The 19,114-nt window shown below is 35.1% G+C and overlaps 1 protein-coding gene across 50 annotated transcripts in view; it reads right to left on the bottom strand.

The window, feature by feature from the left end:
• KTN1 (kinectin 1) overlaps window positions 1–19,114 on the bottom strand; it is a 94,215-nt gene that overhangs the window by 68,963 nt on the left and 6,138 nt on the right. For all 50 annotated transcript variants that reach the window (XM_026670199.2, XM_026670197.2, XM_087952381.1 and 47 more), the window contains exons 2-3: window positions 5,503–6,054; window positions 2,414–2,551 (exon numbers count right to left, since the gene is read on the bottom strand). In XM_026670199.2, the coding sequence (XP_026525984.1) occupies window positions 2,414–2,551; window positions 5,503–6,025 (661 nt within the window). In that variant the 5' untranslated portion in view covers window positions 6,026–6,054. The remainder of the gene's footprint in view (window positions 1–2,413; window positions 2,552–5,502; window positions 6,055–19,114) is intronic.

Genomic DNA, 19,114 nt, shown 5'->3' with positions numbered 1-19,114 from the left:
GTGTTATGGCTTAATTAACTGATTAGAGTGGGACACTTTGAGCCTAGAATATTGAACCTTTTCACAATATTCTAATTTTCTGAGATTGTGGATTTTGGGTTTTCATGAGCTGTAAGCCATAATCATCACAATTATGACACATCACGGCTTGAACTATTTTGCTTTGCATGTAATGAGTCTATCTCATATATTAGTTTCACCTTTTAAGATGCATTACTGAAATAAATGAACTTTTGCATGATATTCTAATTTTTCGAGTTTCACCTGTATACAAAGAGGTAGAAAGATGTTTGGCAGAAAAAACTGAAGAAAGCAGTGAGTGGAACTAGAGGCCAAAACAGACAGCGTTAACCATTCTCTCTCTGAAAACTCTTTGTCACCTCATCCCTAGTTTACAGAACTATGGACAGTCATACCAGCATTCTGAATTGATCGCTCACTTGCGTAAGTTAAAATCAGTTCGATGCCATTACTTGGATCTAATTCAGAATCTGCCCACCTTGACCTAATGACACACCCATATTTAAATATCAGGTTCCTTCATCCTATTTCCTAGTATGATTGATTGCTTATTGTGCCCTATATCATTAAGTGTCGTACCTTATGATTCTCGACTCCTGACGAATGTATCTTTTCTTTCATGTATACTGAGAGTATTTACACCAAGACAAATTCCTTGTGTGTCCAATCACACTTGGCCAATAAAGCTGTTCTATTCTATTCTATTCTATTCTATTCTATTCTATTCTATTCTATTCTATTCTATCCTATCCTATCCTATCCTATCCTATCCTATCCTATATTAAAGCACTTGCCACTTTTGCTGGTTCAGCAGCACCGTTTTACCTCAAATCAAAGTTTGTTGTTCAACAAATTGGTCTGACAATGCAGGAAACAGATGTCCCTTGAAGGATATGCTTCCAAGCTTATAGTATGGATAAAACTGAAACATTCCACACACTTCTCAAAGAAAAGAAAAATAACAGAATGGTTGTATGTCATGAGATACCTCTAAAGAAGGGATCCCCAACCCTCAATCCATGGACTGGCACTGGGCTGTGGCATGCCAGAAACCAGGCTGTGCAAACAAGCAAAGCCCCATCCGCAGGAAACCACACGCCCTCCGGTGCATGGAAAAACCTCTCTTCGTGGAACTGATTCCTGGTACCTAAATGGTTGGGGGACGCTGCTCTGAAGATATATTTATAAGGTTAAGTGTACAGTAATAAATATACATGCAAACATATTTGCAATGTACCATTAAAAATCATCACTCAAAGGAGGAGAAAATAAACTGATACGGTGTATACCACTTTTAAGCTTCTAGAGCAGGGGTATCAAACTCAAGGCCCGCAGGCCCGATCCAACCCAGGGGTGCTTAGATCTGGCCCATGAGGTCCCCCGGAAACAGCGGAGGATCGGCCCATGGTGCCTCTGCCAACAAAAACTGAGCTTGGCATGCCATTTCTTCCCTAACCTTTTTATTGTCAGGCAGGATGACCTCCTTGGTTCTAGAAACAAATTGTCACGGAAAACTATAGACTCACATAGCTCTGAATACTGCTATTCTTAATATCTATAATCTGTAGCCCAGTTCAAGTATACACGTTAAATCTTTACAATTCATAAATGAATCATTTAGTTAAATGATTCCTCTTTCATGTAAAGTAAGTGGATTCCAGGCTATGAAAGTTCATGCCATAATGCAATTGGTTACAATCCTTAAGTAAAAAAGGATTGTCATTTATCACAATTAGAATAGAATAGAATACTTCATTGGCCAAGTGTGACTGGACACACAAGGAATTTGTCTTGGTGTAAATACTCTCAGTATACATAAAGAAAAGGTACATTCATTAAAAATCAAGAATCATAACGTACAACACTTAATGATAGTCATAGGGTACAATCAACAATCAAATCATACTAGGAAACAGTCAATATAAATTGTAAGGATACAAGCAACAAAGTTACAGTCCTACAATCACAAGTGGGAGAGGATTAGTAAAATAGAATTCTAAATGAAGTAGATTAATGTAATTTAATAAGCACAGATTCCCCAAAGTCAAGTATCTGCATGCGTACTACAAGCCAGATCTTCCAGTTTTGTCTTCCATTTTATGGGACAACTGGAGGGAAGAGAACGTTCCAACTTCAGTGTCCTCTAAGTACATTTGATTCATGAGAATGATGTTGCTAGCCATTTTCCTTCTTCCTAGTGCATTTGAGAAGGAAGCCATTGAGGATTGACACTAAAATTACATCCTCATTTCCACAAATGCACCAATGCTGATTTGATCTGGGAGTGATTTTGTGGTTGAATTTGATACACTGAACCCAGAAATACTTCATCTAAGAAAGATCCCATTAAGGTGGTTATTAAAACATCAGATATAAAATGCACTTGTATTACCATTATCTGTCTTTTGTTTTTTTGCAGATACTTTCTTCTTCCCAGAGCCACTTTCTTGCTTTATCTCAGGATGCAATATGAGAGGATCTTGCTTTCTGGATGTGGACAAAAGTGACTCACTCTTGGCATCCTGATCATCTGTTTAAAAAAAAGGAGCTATATCAGGCTTTATACTATACATACTAAAATGTTTGTACATGTTTGTAGATACGCATTCATGCTATACATATGTATAGCCATGTACAAGTTGCATGGAGCACTTGAATTCATATAATATATTATACGTGATACAAGTAGTCCTTGATTTATGATCACAATTGAGCCCAAAAGTTATGTTGCTAATTGAGAAATTTGCTAACTGAGTTTTGCTCCATTTTATGGTTTTTCTTGCCACATTTGTTAAGTGAATCACTGCACTTGTTAAATTATCACATGATCTCGGGACACTGCAATTATTATAAATATGAAACATTTGTCAAGCATCTGAATGTAATTGGGATGCTGCAATGGACATAAGTCACTTTTTTTTAGTCCCATTTTAACTTCTAATGGTCACTAAACAAATTGTTATAAATTGAGGACTATCTGTATACTGTATGTACACATATCAAATTAATCCAGAATAGGATGTGGCTTTGTACTTCAATTCAAAATAAGTTTAGAAAAATCAAGTAAGATACTTCAGTGGGGACATAAGGATAAAATCACCTTAAATTTCAACAGCCAGAGAGAAAATGTAGCCTTGGTGGAGCAGTGGATAGAGTGCAGTACTGCAAGTTACTCCTACTGCAATTTGGCAGATTGAATCCCACCAGGCTCAAGGTTGACTCAGCCTTCCATCCTTCCGAGGTGGGTAAAATGAGGGCCCAGATTGTTGGGGGAAATATTCTGACTCTGTAAACTGCTTAGAGAGGGCTGTAAAGCACTATAAAGTGGTATATAAGTCTAAGTGCTATTGCTATTGCTATCTATTCCAAGGATGTTCAAGTATTCCATCCATAATTTGTCAGGGCAGGGAAGCCAAAGGTTTGCACTGATCTTCGTAACACAGCTAAGGCTGTGTTGTGATGTGACCATGAACCTCTGGAGGGGAGGGGACACTTATTTTTCTACAGGAAGTCCATATAGAATTATTTCTATTCTGATTTAATGAGTAATGGTTTGCTCATTAGCTATAATAAATCTTAGAATTACAAATCATAATTATTAGATCCCTTTATTAATCTTATTAAGCCATGAAGTTCATTTTCTGCTCAGTATGTTGTGAAACCCTAGCTACTATAATCTGAAAACCATGATTGATATCTTGATATAAAGCAGGCCACTAGAAGTTGTTTAAAAATTTCATAATTAAAACAAAAGGTGCCGTAACACAATAAGCAATCATAACCCCATGCTAAAATATTATCTTTGCTGCATATACATCTCACCCGCATTATAGTAACAGACATTATACTAATATGTAAAACAATTATCATATCTCAGAAGTATTTGGCTAAATAGTTTTAAATACTGAGAAAGCCAAAAATATGTTACTATAATTAAGAATGCACAGTGGATTAGCCACAGGAAAACTTTTTAAAAAATATCTGAATATCTGAATCTGAGACATTTTCTGTATAGTTGGAAAGTTTATGTAAGCTAACAAAATATTTCTCTTTTCAAAGCTTCTTTCTGTAGATCGCTCCATTCTAGCAAGATCAAAAGAACCTAAAGTTTAAACCGCTGATAGAAAACAGTGAATGAAATTTTGTGGGCCAAGACTAAATTTTACATATAAAGTTATTACTAGGTAGGAACTCTTTAATTCATGTGTCACGTCCAATTTTGAAATTATTTCTTTATTAAAAGAATTAGTTTATTAAAAGAAATAATGCATTCTTCCTTGTTTGCATAGTCTATGTAGTGTTAAAGTCCTAGGATTCATCTGCCTGTCCCTCTCACAGTTTTCTTGCTAAATGCAAGGCACAAAAAATATAAGATCTTGTCTATGGGGGATAATACATTATGGGACAACATGGTCTGAAAAAAGGATAAGGAGACACTTGCACACTTTATGTACACTAAGCGTGCCCCAATAATTTGGTTTAATAGTAATCTTAAGTATGTAAAAACAGTGTGACAAAAATCACACAGTACAAAATCTGAATGTATTTTTAATTAAATACTAACAATCTGGAATTTATCATTGTATGAAGAAACAGAAAAAGAACTATTCTTCAATACTGTAAATCTAGGATTGTACCATCTTTCTCATCTTGAATCTACAATACCTGTTGGTTTCTTTTGGAAAACTGGGCCATATTACCCCCACATGGACAAGATATAAAACTGGCCATGTAATTTTCTTTATATAAAATACATTTTTTTTTCTTGTTGAACTTTTGTTCTTTTTTAATGTTTATTTTTTTCCTTTCCCTTTAGTATATAAAAAAAATTCCTATCCAATAGTTTTTCCTAGCTACTTCTTTGGTTTACTATAATTGGATGGAAGGAAAGTATGCATATTATCGAACAGAGGTAATGAAACAAATCTTGCTGATTCTGACTTAAGGATCCAGCAATGGTTAAAAAAAAGGGTTCTCTATAATCCTCTGAAATCCAAACCTCTTTATGAGGTATATAGGAAATATGTTATGCTGGATTGGCTTAATATTTTAAACCAAGCAGGTTTGAAATGTCACTTACAGCCAATCCCAGATCTACCTGTCAAGAAAAAATAGGGAGCAGGTTCCAGATAAGCCTTAATTCAAGGCTAACAACTTCAAGACAAATCACAGCCACATCCAGTAATTGCCAGGCTGTGCCCTGAAGGACTGTCAAGACTTGTTTTTGAACTGAGTGCACCTCACTTTGATTCCAATTGGCCATCATCAACATAAACAGATAACATTAGAAACTGGTGCCTGAACTTGCTTAATTTCACTGTTGCTTTCCCATTCCCTTTCCTTTGGGGCAGTATCATTTAAACTGTAAGCCTGCAGCTAATGACTCTTATTCTGTAGTGGCGGTGTGACTTGCACAATTAACTAATATATTGCCGCCGCCACCCCAAAAAAACCAACACCCAACTGGTAACACAGCCATACCTATTCCATTTTTCTGCTTTTTTTGTCCAGACTTTTTTTTAGACCCAGCTGAATCCGAAGGTGGGGTGGGCTGTTTTGTTACAGGTACGGGCTCTACTTTTTTTCCTGCAGACTTAGAATTCTCCAACTCTTTTGGCACAAGTTCCTCTGAGTTGCCCTTGTGTTTCTTCTCCTTCTTCTTGCGCTCCCGGAGACTGCTGGGGGCCTCTGTCACATTCAGTGGAAGAGGGACAATATGCTCCTCCTCTGACCCCAAAGCATCACACAGCCGGAAGTCCCGAGGGCTACTCTCTGAGTCAGACTCATGGAGGTTCCCATTCTGGGCCTCTTTTTTCTTGCTCTTCTTCTTCTCTGCTTTCTTTTTATCAGTCTTACTAGGCAGAAACTTTTGGTCCCTCTTTTGTTTGGCGAGGGCTTCATCGTACAGTGTTTCTTTCATAAAAAGCCAAAAAAAGAGGAAGAGGACGGCTATCACAACACAAGGTACTAGGATGATGAAATAGGGAGACTCGTAGAATTCCATTGTGCTTTTTCTTAACTATAAGAACAAATCTGCAAAGAAAATAAGGACAAATGAGAAAAACGATTAAGAAATCTTAAAGGCAGCGTTTTTACAGCTATATCACTGAAGCAATGCTGTTTCCAAGTAGCAGGTCAACAATGAGATATTTTTTTTAAAAATCAATAAAATAAAAATATCTATAAGGAAATTATAATATTTAGAATAAGCAAAAGGAGAGAAGGGGAGCAATACCATTTTTCATTGTGCCCTTCTGGCGCAAGGAACCAGGAGCAACACAAAGAGTTGATCTGAGTAGTTTATTGCTATTGCCAGGAATCTTAACAGACTAATAATGCACTCACTACAGAAACTACTAGATAAGCACTGCAAAGTTTAGAGAGAATCTGCTTTCAGGGGCTTTTTCCTATCAGCAATTCAAGGCTAGCCAGTCTTTTCACTCCACTCCTCACTTCAGTTCCAGATTCCGCCATAATGCCTGATTAGAGAGAATTCTGCTTTGGTTTGCTTCTCTTAGTTGTTATTTACCAGCAGCCATTCCAAGATAACTTTAAACAATGATGCCCAAGATTGTGGTTTTTTTCCTTCTTCCTTTCCTCCCCATTCCTGCTTCTTGTAGACACTGCCTTTTAAACTATAAAATTAAAGAAATTGATGAATCTAATTGATACATAAGAAATTCTATATTTTTACATCATCACGCATTATATTTATATACCTCAAGCTATTAAAAACAATTTTTATGCAACAAAATTATTGGCAAGATCAACTGTCTTCAAAAGAAAGCCACAAGACAAAATTTGAAATTTTAATTTGCCTTAGGAAAAGTAAGAAATCCTGAGTTTATGAAAAAGACTTGCAACCTTACCTACAGAGAAGTTTAGTCAATAAAATCCCTCTAAGGTGAAATGCCTATAACCCAAGTTAAAGTTAAAACAAAACTATTTTTTTGGGACTTGTGAATGCTCCAACACTGGAAGTTTTAAAGAAGAAATTGGACAACCACTTGTCTGAAATTGTATATCATTTAAAATCTAGCAAAATAGACAAGTTTTCAAGTTTCCTAAATGGGAGGGATGGCGGACACAAAATCTGTAAGATTACACTACGAGTTCTAGCAACCACATCCTGGTTTTCTCCAGGAACATCTATCCCAAACTTGTTCTTTCAGGCCGTCCAACAACTAAAGCCATCACTTTTGTAACTGAGTCCCAGCCATCTTACTGCTGGTTGTCTTCTCTTTCCTTTCTCCTTTCCCAGCATTAGATCTTTACCAGAGAGGTAGGAAATCAAAATGCCAGGCTAAGCAAGCAATGCTATGGAAATTGTGATCTCATATTCGGAAGGTGCTGGGAGTCTGGATGGGGAAAAAAATAGGCTGAACTCTAGCAAGACTGATTTGGTGTTTGCTACGCCTCAGATTGTTTACTTCTGCATCTATGGTCTCAAATTCGACCAATGTGTCACCATTTAGACAATTTAGTTCATATAGTTCCTCAATTCTTAATTTTCAGAGTCCATATTTAAGCAAGTGGCAGTTGTTCTATCTTGTCCACCATTACAAATCTATGCATCTATGTTTGTTATCCTATGTTTTTCTTGAGGAAGGATGAATTACTGCCCCTTCTAAGACAATAGACAATCCATGATGCATTTTCCTCAGCCTGTCCAGCTTCCCATTACTTTCCCTTTTCTTCATGTCTTCTGACTGCTAGTTGATGTCCATAACATGCTCTGCTAGTCTCTCCCTCTCCCCCCATCCTACATATTAAGTGTTATAGTCATTATAAGGAAAGAAGGAACAAGCTATTAAGAAATTAGTTGGGCAATAAATCACACAACCAAGAGATGGAAGAAGATGGCTTGGGTAGGCCTACTTCAAAGGGCTGACAAAAAGTTCCAAAGAGTGGCACATATGAAGCTATGTCTTGGTAGATCACCAACTAAACATAACCCTGATTCTGATGCAACTGCAAAAAAGTAAATGCATTCCTTACTTCATCAGCAGAGTAGAGAGCCAAGATCAAGAACATTACTTCTCTTTATGCTGCAATTGGTCAGATTAAACTCAGAATACAGCATCCAGTTCTGGATGTTTTAGGAAGACTGACAAACTAGAGAATGTGTGGAGTAAAGCAACCAAGATGATAGAGCCTGGAATGTTTATCAGGATAAGAGAAAAATACAGCGAGGCAATTTAGCTAGCTTCAGGTATTTAAAGAGTTGTCATGTAGAAGGAAGGGCAGAATTGTTCAGAGTTGTTCCAGATGTCAAGAAGCAATATGTCTCAATCACAAGAAAGTAAATTTTGGGTGGGGAATCAGGAAAAATTCCTAATGCTAAGAGTAGTTCAACAATGAAATTGATATATCTCAGGAGACAGTAGATTCTTTTCCACCGGAAGTGGTTAATGCTGTATTCCATGGCTATACAATTCAATTTATGACTGTGTTGTGGAATACTAGTTGTTAATAGCAACACAATTCTCACTACTTCCTTCCAAGAACACAGAATAATTGGTTTCCAGTTCTAGGGAGAAAAAAAAACATAAAATAATTATTCCTTAATGTCAGAAGCATCTTTATTGGGCGCTTATGGGCTTCCTAAACTGCTTCTTGAACTACTGAAATGCTGTTTGCCTCTGAAGTTAAGCATAAACAGTGAGAACAAGTGGGTAAGGGTCTTGACTATCCAGGACTTGCTTAGCGAAGCATGACATGAAAACATTGGATTTTGATTTTGTGTGCATCTACAATACACAGCCTGACTTGTTCTTTAATTTCTAAGATAGAAAATCACCATCATTCATATTAAGCTCACATAATCAGCTTGCAGACAGAGATTGCAGGAGCATATAAGCATTTTTATCACTAACCCAGACTTATGGTTTAGCCTGACATGCTAACTGACCTTATAGAATGAGAAGGGCACTATATTACTAGTGTGCATCAGTCATTACATTTTACTGGAGTCAGGAAGGAAATGCAAATCTCCAGAGTAACTAAGTGCTCTACACAATGCTCTTTTCCTGAAAATGCTAAACGTTTAGAACTATTATGTGATATTCACAAGCCAAAAAAAATTATAACAGAACTCTTTGGAAAACCCAACAGAATTTTTATACATCTACATTTATTCTAGCTGAAGCACTAAACTGCAAAAAAAAAAAAAAGCTGTGTGCTTGTGAGTAGCCAAAATTAAAATAGGATAGGCTGTGTACCAAAAATAATTATATGATGATATGAATAATTCAAATTATATTAAACAACAAAACTTTCCAACTTTAAGCTCTCAGGAAAAAGTATACTATCATCTGTTCAATGAACATTAATCTTTTTCCTGTGGTCTAAAAGGCATACATTGAAAAACCAAATAATACACTCTGAATATCATGAAAGCCATCTAAATGACTTTAATGACTATCTCATCCCAACCTATCTCACAGGATTGTTGTGCAGAAAATTGGAATTGTAATATTTTATTTGGACAAATATGATTAGACATCCAAATAATTGGTTTCCACTCAGTATACTTGCAAACAGAGATGATAACAACAACTGGCTGACTGTGCAACAAATCATCATCATTATCATCATCATGCTAATAAAAGAGGAAAGATGATAAAAGGATAAATAATAATAATACTACAGCTTGATTATATGGGTTAATATACATACACATCAGACAGAAGTGCAAGAATTAGGTGTTCACAGAGAGATGGCACTAGGGGAAAAAACTATCCCTGTTTCTAGTTGTCTTTCCATTCAATGCCCTATTGCACCGTCCCAAGGCAAGAAGTTGAGACAGATTATGTCCAGGATGTGAGGGGTCCCTAGATTATAGAACCCAAAAACATGAAGAACTCTACTGCTGATACCATCCTGTAGAATATAGTTCTACATATAGTAAGTATGTATAATAAAAGGGAATAAAATAGAAGGGCTAAAATAGGAGGAGGAAATAATATTAGATATGTTCGCCACTCTATTTATAAAAATCAAAAGGTAGGATTCAAAAACCTTAAATAATAAAAATATTTTAAAAATACAACATTTGTACAGGTAGCCCTCGACTTATGACAATTGAGCCCAAAATTTCTGTTGCTACGTGAGATATTTGTTAAATTTGCCCCATTTTACAATCTTTCTTGCCATAGTTGTCATGTGAATCACTGCAGTTGTTAAGTTAGTAACACAGTTATTAACTCAATCTGGCTTCCCCATGACTTTCCTTGGCAGAAGGTCACAAAAGGGGACCACATGATCCCAGGGCATTGCAACCATCACACATCTGAATCAGTTGTCAAGCGTTCCAACATGCTGCAACAGTTGGAAGTGTGAAAAATGGTCATGTCACTTTTTTCAGTCCTCTTGCATTTTTGCATGGTCACTAAATGAACTGTTCTACCAAAATTCTGAATTCCAAGTATCAACATTATTCTTCTAAGCTACTTTTCCCTGATCTGACAAATGTCATAGTCATCATTAAAAAATAGTATTTGCTACCTTGAGTCTATAAAGACTTTAGCCTCACAAAACTATCAAAAGTTTGTGTTAATCAGAGCAATGAACCTTCTGGAAAAAAAATTATATTCAGAACAGAACGTGCATTCCATTAATTATTCCGTAGCTAAATTTCTTAAAGTGTTTCTGAGAGCCCAAAGAATTCAGACTAAATGGGTTAAACCAAACCTATTCCAATCTAATGCCTCCTAGATGTGCTGGATTACAATTTATATAAATCTCAGATAGAGAAAGCTAATCAACTATTTGCTATTTATGCCACCTAACAATTAGGCTGTTATACAATTTTTAAATTACTGAATGGGATGCAACTTTCAGTCAAATAATAGTCAAGTCTTCCTATTTCTCCTATCCTTTGAGCAGATGACTAAGTATCGTGTAAGTGCTATGTAAGCATGCCAGATCACAGTTGGGGAATGGTACAGCTATAAACTGAATATTGCATTGAGCAATTGGAATCAGGGAATTAAGCAGAGAGCTAGCCAGCTCTCAAGAGCATTTGAAAAGTTAAAACTATTTTAATATGTAGTATGATTGAAATGTCTGCAATACTGAGAACCCTGGTTTGGAATAGGCTATAACAAATCTGAAAGAAATTAAGGAGTATGAATCCTCTTGTACAATATTTCCTGCATAATGAACCACAGCACCCCACAAGTACTGAATATATCTTTGATAGTAAAGACTAAACAGTGAGACAGGCAACACATCAGACTTTATTAATACAGTCGAACACAAGTGATCATGAAGTTCAGCATTGCTCATCCATACCCTGGATTAGAAGGAGAGACAGATTCAAAATTCCCCTAAATGTAAAGAACCATTGAGAGGACCTTTAAAAAATTATGCAGAAATGGTTGAGGACAGCTAACCTAGTACACAAGAGGATAAAATTGGAAGGGATTGCTGTGTATACCACTTTGAATTTCTGGAAAAATATAAATACAAAAACCAAGCTACTAAATTATTATTTTTGTGGTATCATTATAAATCTGATAAACTGAAAGCAATGCATATTTATATTATTTAAAGACACACTGCTTCATTTCTATTTTCATATTCTATTTTCTGTGTTTTAACCAGCTTTTATTATTTTTATTAATACAATTATAATAAAGCAATTTGTTCTATTTTTAAACATAGATAAAATCCAGAGTTTTTAAATCATGCAACTATTCTCTTGATTAAACTGATCCAATTAAGCCTTTTGTTGAGCACAAACTCAGCCCTCCAAATATCCTCTGGGCAAATGCTTTACATTCCAACTATAATAGAGGCTCATCAAGTCAAACCTACAGTCCTTTGAAAAAGAAAGATCTGAGTAAAGTTTTTTTGCTTTAAAAAAAAATGGGAGTATACCCTCCAGAAATATTTGATTTTAATCAAATTCAAAACATCTTTATAGGAAAAATATTCTAAAGTATTTTAAAATTAATATATTATATTAATGCATTTAAACCAAGAATTTGTTAGTATATCAACAACGTCAGCATTAGATACAAGTTTTAAACATGATTACATTGTCCCCAAAAGAGCATTTCTTGAATCCCAGCTATTACTGGATTTGTAGATAGCGGCTATATTAGGGAGCATATTTGTGCCAAAAATTACTACTCCTGAGTTGGCTGGACTTGGCAACAAGTCTCCACACCTTAGTTACTACCTACCTTGTCTAGTGTCTGACTACTCGTAAAATGCTTCTATATATTTTAATCGGTACAAAATATAGTGGGTAGACTATTAATCAGAACAAACTACATGATCTTGATTTTGAAAGATCTCCATGGGGTGTTAGTCACCTATTGGGCACAATTTGAATTGCTGGGGATGAATTTTAAGCCCTAAATAGCCATCATTATTTGAAGAATTTTTCTCCTACCATGTGCCTGTCCAGTTGCTTAGATCAGCAGGAGAAGACCTTTTGAAACTGCATTTATTTCTCAAAGTTGATTATCTGGCAAAGAGAATGCTTTTTTCCTATGTGGCTATGAAATGCTCTCCCAGGGAGGTATAGTCATGTGAAAAAGAATACCTTATTCAAAAAAAACACCCCTTTTTAATAATTGTAAGACAGATCAATAGTAACAAATGCTGCAAGACCTGGCTCTTCACCCAGGTCTTCCTCATTGGAAATTAAGACACTTCACTCAATCACATTTGCCAACCTTTTTACCTTTATGTTTTATGATTTTATGGAACTTTTGTTTTATTGTTGTGATTTGGCCAGAGTCATTGGGAGTCAGGGAATTTAAGTTATGTTATTATTGTTAGGAATATAAGTCACCTAACAGCTATTTGGGTTGGAAATATATAAACCAGGATAGATATTTTAAAACTGTATCTTTAAGAAAATGCAAAAATTGTAATTGGATGTGGTTTCTCAAACAGCCATAAGAATGAAGCCAGAAACCTGGGTTGTTTAGTCTTAGTCTTAGTCTCAGAGTGTGTCTCAGTGAGTCTCTGTTTCCTTCTGTTGGAGAGTATTGCCGTTCCTCCATTTTCCCTAATTGACTGTTATTCTTGGATTTGATGTCTGTTACTGAACTGTTTTTGACACTGGACTTCGTTATTGGATTATCCCTGGACTGAAAACTGACTGATTTAACCTGTGAATGACTTTGGACTGTGTTTGGACTGCTTATCTTGAACTTTGCTTAAAAGTTTCTGGAAGTAAAAACCTACATTTACTGTACAGTATGTCTATGTGCTGTGTGTGTATTATTCAAACACTACTCTCAAATACGTCTCCCTGTATGCGCTCATTCTCCTAACGGGGAATTACCTCAACAATTATTATTATTTCTTCATTCATATAATATATAAAAATAATTGTGATGTAGCTGAAGAACTATAAAAATCCTGTAAGAACCCCAAAATAACATATTTCATTTCCTTTCTTGGAAAAATTAAGTATCTTTGGTACTAATGCTTAGTATTGTTCCTTTTGCCAGAACCAATCTCAAACAGGTGTCCCAAAGGTGCTTTTTCAAAAGGCAACTGGAGTTTATTTTTCTTGAAGGTATTTTCTCATCCAAGAAGGATCCTCGGTTCAGACTGAATGCTGGGGAATGGAAAGATTTATATTTCTTATAACTCTCTATCAGGCTCTGACATTGACTAGAAGGAATTTTTCCCATTTGTCCATGCAGAATGTTTTCAGCTCTGCAAAGTTTGAGGGACTTCTTGCTTGCACAGCCCACTGCAAGTCCTCATAACACCTGAATGGGATTTAGATATGGGTTTTTCAGGCATTCCTTGATGGGTTGGTTGGAATACTTGGCTCACTGTCATGTTGAACTTTAATTAACAGTTGGACTCACATTATCCTCAAGCACTCTCTGGTACAATGAGGAATTCATAGTGGTGAGCTGCCCAGGCCCTGTTGCTGCCCAGGCCCTGTTGCAGCAAAGCAGTCCCAAACTATAACAGTTCCATAACCTATTTTACAGTTGGTATCAAGGGTTTTTGTGTGTGTGTGAAATTCGATCTTTGATTTTCTGGTACTGTGGTGAAATAATTCTATCCTTGGCTCATTTGTCCAGAGCACATTATTCCAGAAGTCCTGCTCATTGCCAATGTGTTATGAGCAAACTTTAGTCTTGTCTTGCATGCACTTTGACATCAATAGTGGTGAGAGTTACTGTAGGCCATGTGATGAAATTCTAGGATTCTTAAAGACTTTTTCAGCATCTTGCATTCTGCTCTCAGGTTGAACTTGTTGGGGCGGCCTGACCAAGTTGGCAGTTGTGTGAAATCTTCTCCACTTGTGAAGATCCTCTACGAGAATGATTGATGGCTAATTGTTTGCCTATCTTTTTAAATCCCTTCCTCGATTTGCAGGCATATATAGCCCTATTTCTGAAGGCTTCAGAATGATTTATGAGCTTGGCAAGGTGATACCACACACACTTCAACAACAAAGAGCAAATCAAACTAAATGTTTTATAAGATGGGTTCCTCCCAGATCTTGTCTAATACTGTTCTAATCAGCTGTACCTGATCTGGGAAAACTGATTATAATAAATGCTGAGGTGTATTTACTTTTCATACATGTGAAATCTGCATATATGTTTATTTAAATTAAGATAAAAGGTGCATAATATTTGTTATATTATATCCCCATATATCAATACTGATGAAATAAATGTCACATATCTACATTTGAAATATATAGAAAAAGTCAAAAATTTCAGTTGGGGTATACTAATTTTTTCACATTTTTGTTTGGTTTACTGGGCATCCGACTGTGTAATGATAGAGATATAAAGCTAGCACATGTGGAATGTAGATTTTGAAGATTTCCCTCAACAGTTAATTAGGGACGTGTACAATTTATCCCTACAAAAAGGACAAGAAAATTCAGAGACATTCTCACTCACATTTCAACTTGAAAAAGAAATTTCAGCAGGTAGCAGCAACTGGCTTGGAAGATACAAAAAATCAAGCTGAGCTGGTATCTGGCTAGGCATAATAGAAGAGCTACATTATGTTCATGGTGGCAAAAAATGGATCTGGTGAAGTGAGCTGCAGTTCACAAAAGCTTATGCCTTTTCATAAAAGCTCTTAGCTGAAAAAAGTGCTACCCAACTCTTTCTGATTTCTTGGACAGAGACCACCTGGAAATGTCAAGAGTGATAAATTATAGTGGAAAGTTTTTTTAAAAACCCAAAAGGTGATGATGGCAAATATTTTCTGCATTATTGTCAAAAAAATTATAAAGACATGTCCCCGTAGAAACCAACCATATTTTCTGCATTATTGTCAAAAAAATGATAAAGACATGTCCCCGTAGAAACTCAACTTACCTCTCTCAGGAATTAAAAAGAAAAACACATTCTTCTTTTATCATTCTTTCCTAACCACATTTCCAAGCAAAGTAAAGGAAGAATGCTCTCCTCCATAAAGTTATGTCTAAATACTATAAGGAAGAAAATAATCAATGTAGTTAAATATGAAATGCCAGCAAAATCTGAAAATAATTTATGAAGATGGTGATATAAACCAAACAAAAAATGCCATCAATTTACAATGCCCCATTTCCAGGATCAACAATCAAGACATTACAAGGTTCTGAAAACTGCAGAGTTGATGTATCTTTTGCGTCGATTCAGAGACATAATCAACATGAAAACTGGAAAGCACAGCATTCTTCTTCTCTCAAACATGTAGGTAAAAAAATGTAGCTTGGCAAAGTTTCAAGGACTTGGAATGGGGCAGGGAAGAGAAAACAGAGAATTGCTGCATTTTTGCATTTTTCATGTCAAGAGTATAATAACTTGGCCAATGGCAATCATTAAATATTTTACTCAGTCTTATCCTCATGGAGAGCAAGTTCACTGCAACCCAGCATATCTGGAAGACATGAAACTAGAAAAAGACCATGTTGCATTCAGACAGAGGAATCTATGCCCACTTGTTTTCTTTAAAACTCATTTTCTCTTAATTCAAGACAGCCATAGCATCTATGTAAAGTTTTTAAGTGAGGAGGGGAGGAGTATGTGGAAAGTAATGGGGGGTGGGGAGGAGTTTGAACAGTTTAAATTTAAAACAGTTCAAAAAAAAGAAGCACAAAATAAGCATGAGAACCTTGAGCATTATAACTAATTATCAGATTTCTCCACTGCCAGTCAAGATTCAGCATCTTGATGCTTAATCCTATTTTCCAATAGGAAAATGTGAACATTTTGAACTGAAATTTACACTGAATTATAATCTGAAAAGTTTGTTTTTATAAAATGATGTATTATTGATATTTAACACCTGAAAAATTGTCAAAGATGTATACCGGAATGTCAAACAAATGTTGGAAATGTAACCAATGTGAGGGCATCTTTTACCATTTATGGTGGACCTGTAAAGTGCTAAGAAATATTGGGAATTAGGTAGGTTTCCTGATCCAGATTCTTAAAGTTGATGTACATTTTTCCTTTTATGGTGGATGGATAAACAGAATGCAAATAAATACCGGACTTTGTTCTTATATATGACAATTGCTGCAAGGCTTCTAGGTATATAAACAAAGGCAGTAGGATATGCAAATTCTCACGAATGGATCGTGGAACTGGTGAAGACAGCAAAACTGACTATTTTGATTAAAGATAACATTTTGACTACTTTTTTCCCCTGCATGGAAACCCCTTTTTGGATTTTCAGTTCGATAAAGATAAAAATGAAGTTTTGACTTGAGATTTGAGGATTAGATATTGGATTTTGATTATAGCAATATTGTATACTGTACATTGATATACATTTTATTTTATGTCATTTTATAGTTTTATACATTAGATATATGTAGTTGTGAAGCTGTTATGATTATGGTTTATCTCTTTTTTTATATTATATTTTCATTTTGTATCTGGTTTTGCTAAAGTAAAATAGAATGTTATATCTTATAATTTTATCCATTTTGAAGGTAATTGGAAGTACCTTTTTGTTATTGTTTTATGTCACTTTTTAAATTTTCCGTTGTTCCTTGTTCCTACTTTGCCCTTTTTGTTGTAATTTTGCATTTTAACTTTCTATCTTTGATATTTAATAAAATTTGGCATATAAAAAAGATTCAGTATCTTAGTGCAGAGATGCATGACTTCCTTATATGAGTATCATATTTTTTAATATCCAATCAGGCAAAGTGGGAACATGCTCAAAATTCACTCCCACTTTGTCCTAGTTAGTCCACAGTGCGCTTGCACATGAAAAAGAGAGGCAAAACCAGCATGAATAGACAGGTAATTGTATCTTGCCATCTGCCAAAAACTTCTGCCACGTTATTGCTTCTAAATTAATTATGATCTTTGGCCACTCCTGATCAGTAGATATTATCTGCAATAATATTTAACAAATCAAAAGAGCTTTGAGAAGAATTTTGTTTTTGTTCATTGAAGTTTTCATTTATAACTGAATCTTCTTCAAGGGGGAATGCCCCCTCAACCTAGGTCAAACTAGTTGTCTCTTTATTAAGCAAACAACCAAGCTGAGAGAGCATGAAGAACTCCAGAGCTCTTTATTATCCTTTCAAAGGGATAGGCAAAAACATTATTTATTCAAGTATGCTTTCAGGATGTAGGTACTTTTGACCTTCTGAGCTTCGCAGGAGCTCTATTTTGGAAAAAAAAAGTCTGCTCTTTTAAAATATTGCTTCTGCTTACTATTTTGAATATTTTTCTTTTCTGAAAAAGCAAAGCATATATTCAATAAATAAAATAAATTTAAAATTTATGAAGAAAAACATTTCAGGAAGAAAAAATTATCTTGTTGGTCTTAAAGATGAACTCAATTTACTATTGGCATCTAGTCAGAATAACAGAGTTGGAAGGGAAACCCTCAAAATTGATTGCCTTTACACAAATGCATACACAACATATATTCCTAGTGAATATTTTCAAATGGTCTTTCCTGTGTTTTAGATATGTATGTAACATGGATGTATTTACAAAAATGGATGGAGACGACAAATCATTTCCTTCCCACTGCATAATGTCCTTCAATTCCAGCCTTACTTCACAGATTCCCTGTTTTTTGAATCCCTTTTTCACTGCTTTTTTTCTACTCAATCCCAGTCCTGGTTTACTTATTTCATACTCACTTACTGCAATGACTCTTACTGGGATACCATTTATTTACATGCAAGTATCTGATTTTATTGGTACCACAATCTTAATTTCCAGGTAGCAAAGCTTCAGTAGAAATATCTCTTAGTAGCACAATCTACAATTTTTAGCAGTAAATGTTCAAATGCTTTTTTGTACATTTCTATCCTAATACACAGAAATACAGTTACTACAACAAAGCATGTTAAACATCCAAAATTTCAGTTTCACAAATGTCTGTGAATCCTAATAAATGCATCAAAATGTGTGGTTCTCAGAAGGTGAATATAAGAATTGAACAAACTAAATCCAGTGGCATTTTTTTCTCTAAATAACTTCCAAAATTTAATCAGGCCTTGAAGAAAGTCTACTTCTTAAATAATAGGGCAGTCCTCATTAGGATACTTCTCATGCTTCCTCTATTTTGCCTGGATCCTAATATCATCTTTGAGATTATGTAATAATTTGCTGAACAAACCACAGTGGTCTGCTTCAAAAAAGCTTCATGTATTATATATTCATACATTACCTTTCAGTGCATTTTTGACATCTAGAACTAACAATTAAACCAATGAGCAAACTTGAACATGTTAATTAAAGGTTATATATGCAAAAAAATTATCAGTTAAAAATTAACTCTCAATCATGTAATGACTGAGGGTTAATTTTTAACTGTTGTCTGTGTGCACAAGATAAATTAAATTATATAGGGATGGAAATATCTTTAGTGATTAAAAGTTCCTATAATGTTGTTTTTGTATTTAGAAATTTAACTGCAATTTCACTCATGTCCCTGCATAAATATTGCACAATTTTGATCTCTTTTTTTGGGGAACTTAATTTTCTGATTTAAGAATGAGAAAATGAAAGTTAAGAAAATGATCAACGTTCAGTTTGTTAAATAGCACTAAAAATTAAGGTTTCAGTCAATTCTCCTTTTTTGATTTGTTAATCTTATCAGAACTGAAATCACAATTTTA

Source organism: Notechis scutatus, chromosome 1, assembly GCF_049901735.1.
Source record: "Notechis scutatus isolate UNSWTSFEM ecotype Mainland chromosome 1, rNotScu1.2, whole genome shotgun sequence".
In the NCBI taxonomy this organism is placed as follows: Eukaryota; Metazoa; Chordata; class Lepidosauria; order Squamata; family Elapidae; genus Notechis; species Notechis scutatus.
Note: the sequence above shows the minus strand (reverse complement) of the source record. Positions and strands in the feature narration are given on the sequence as shown.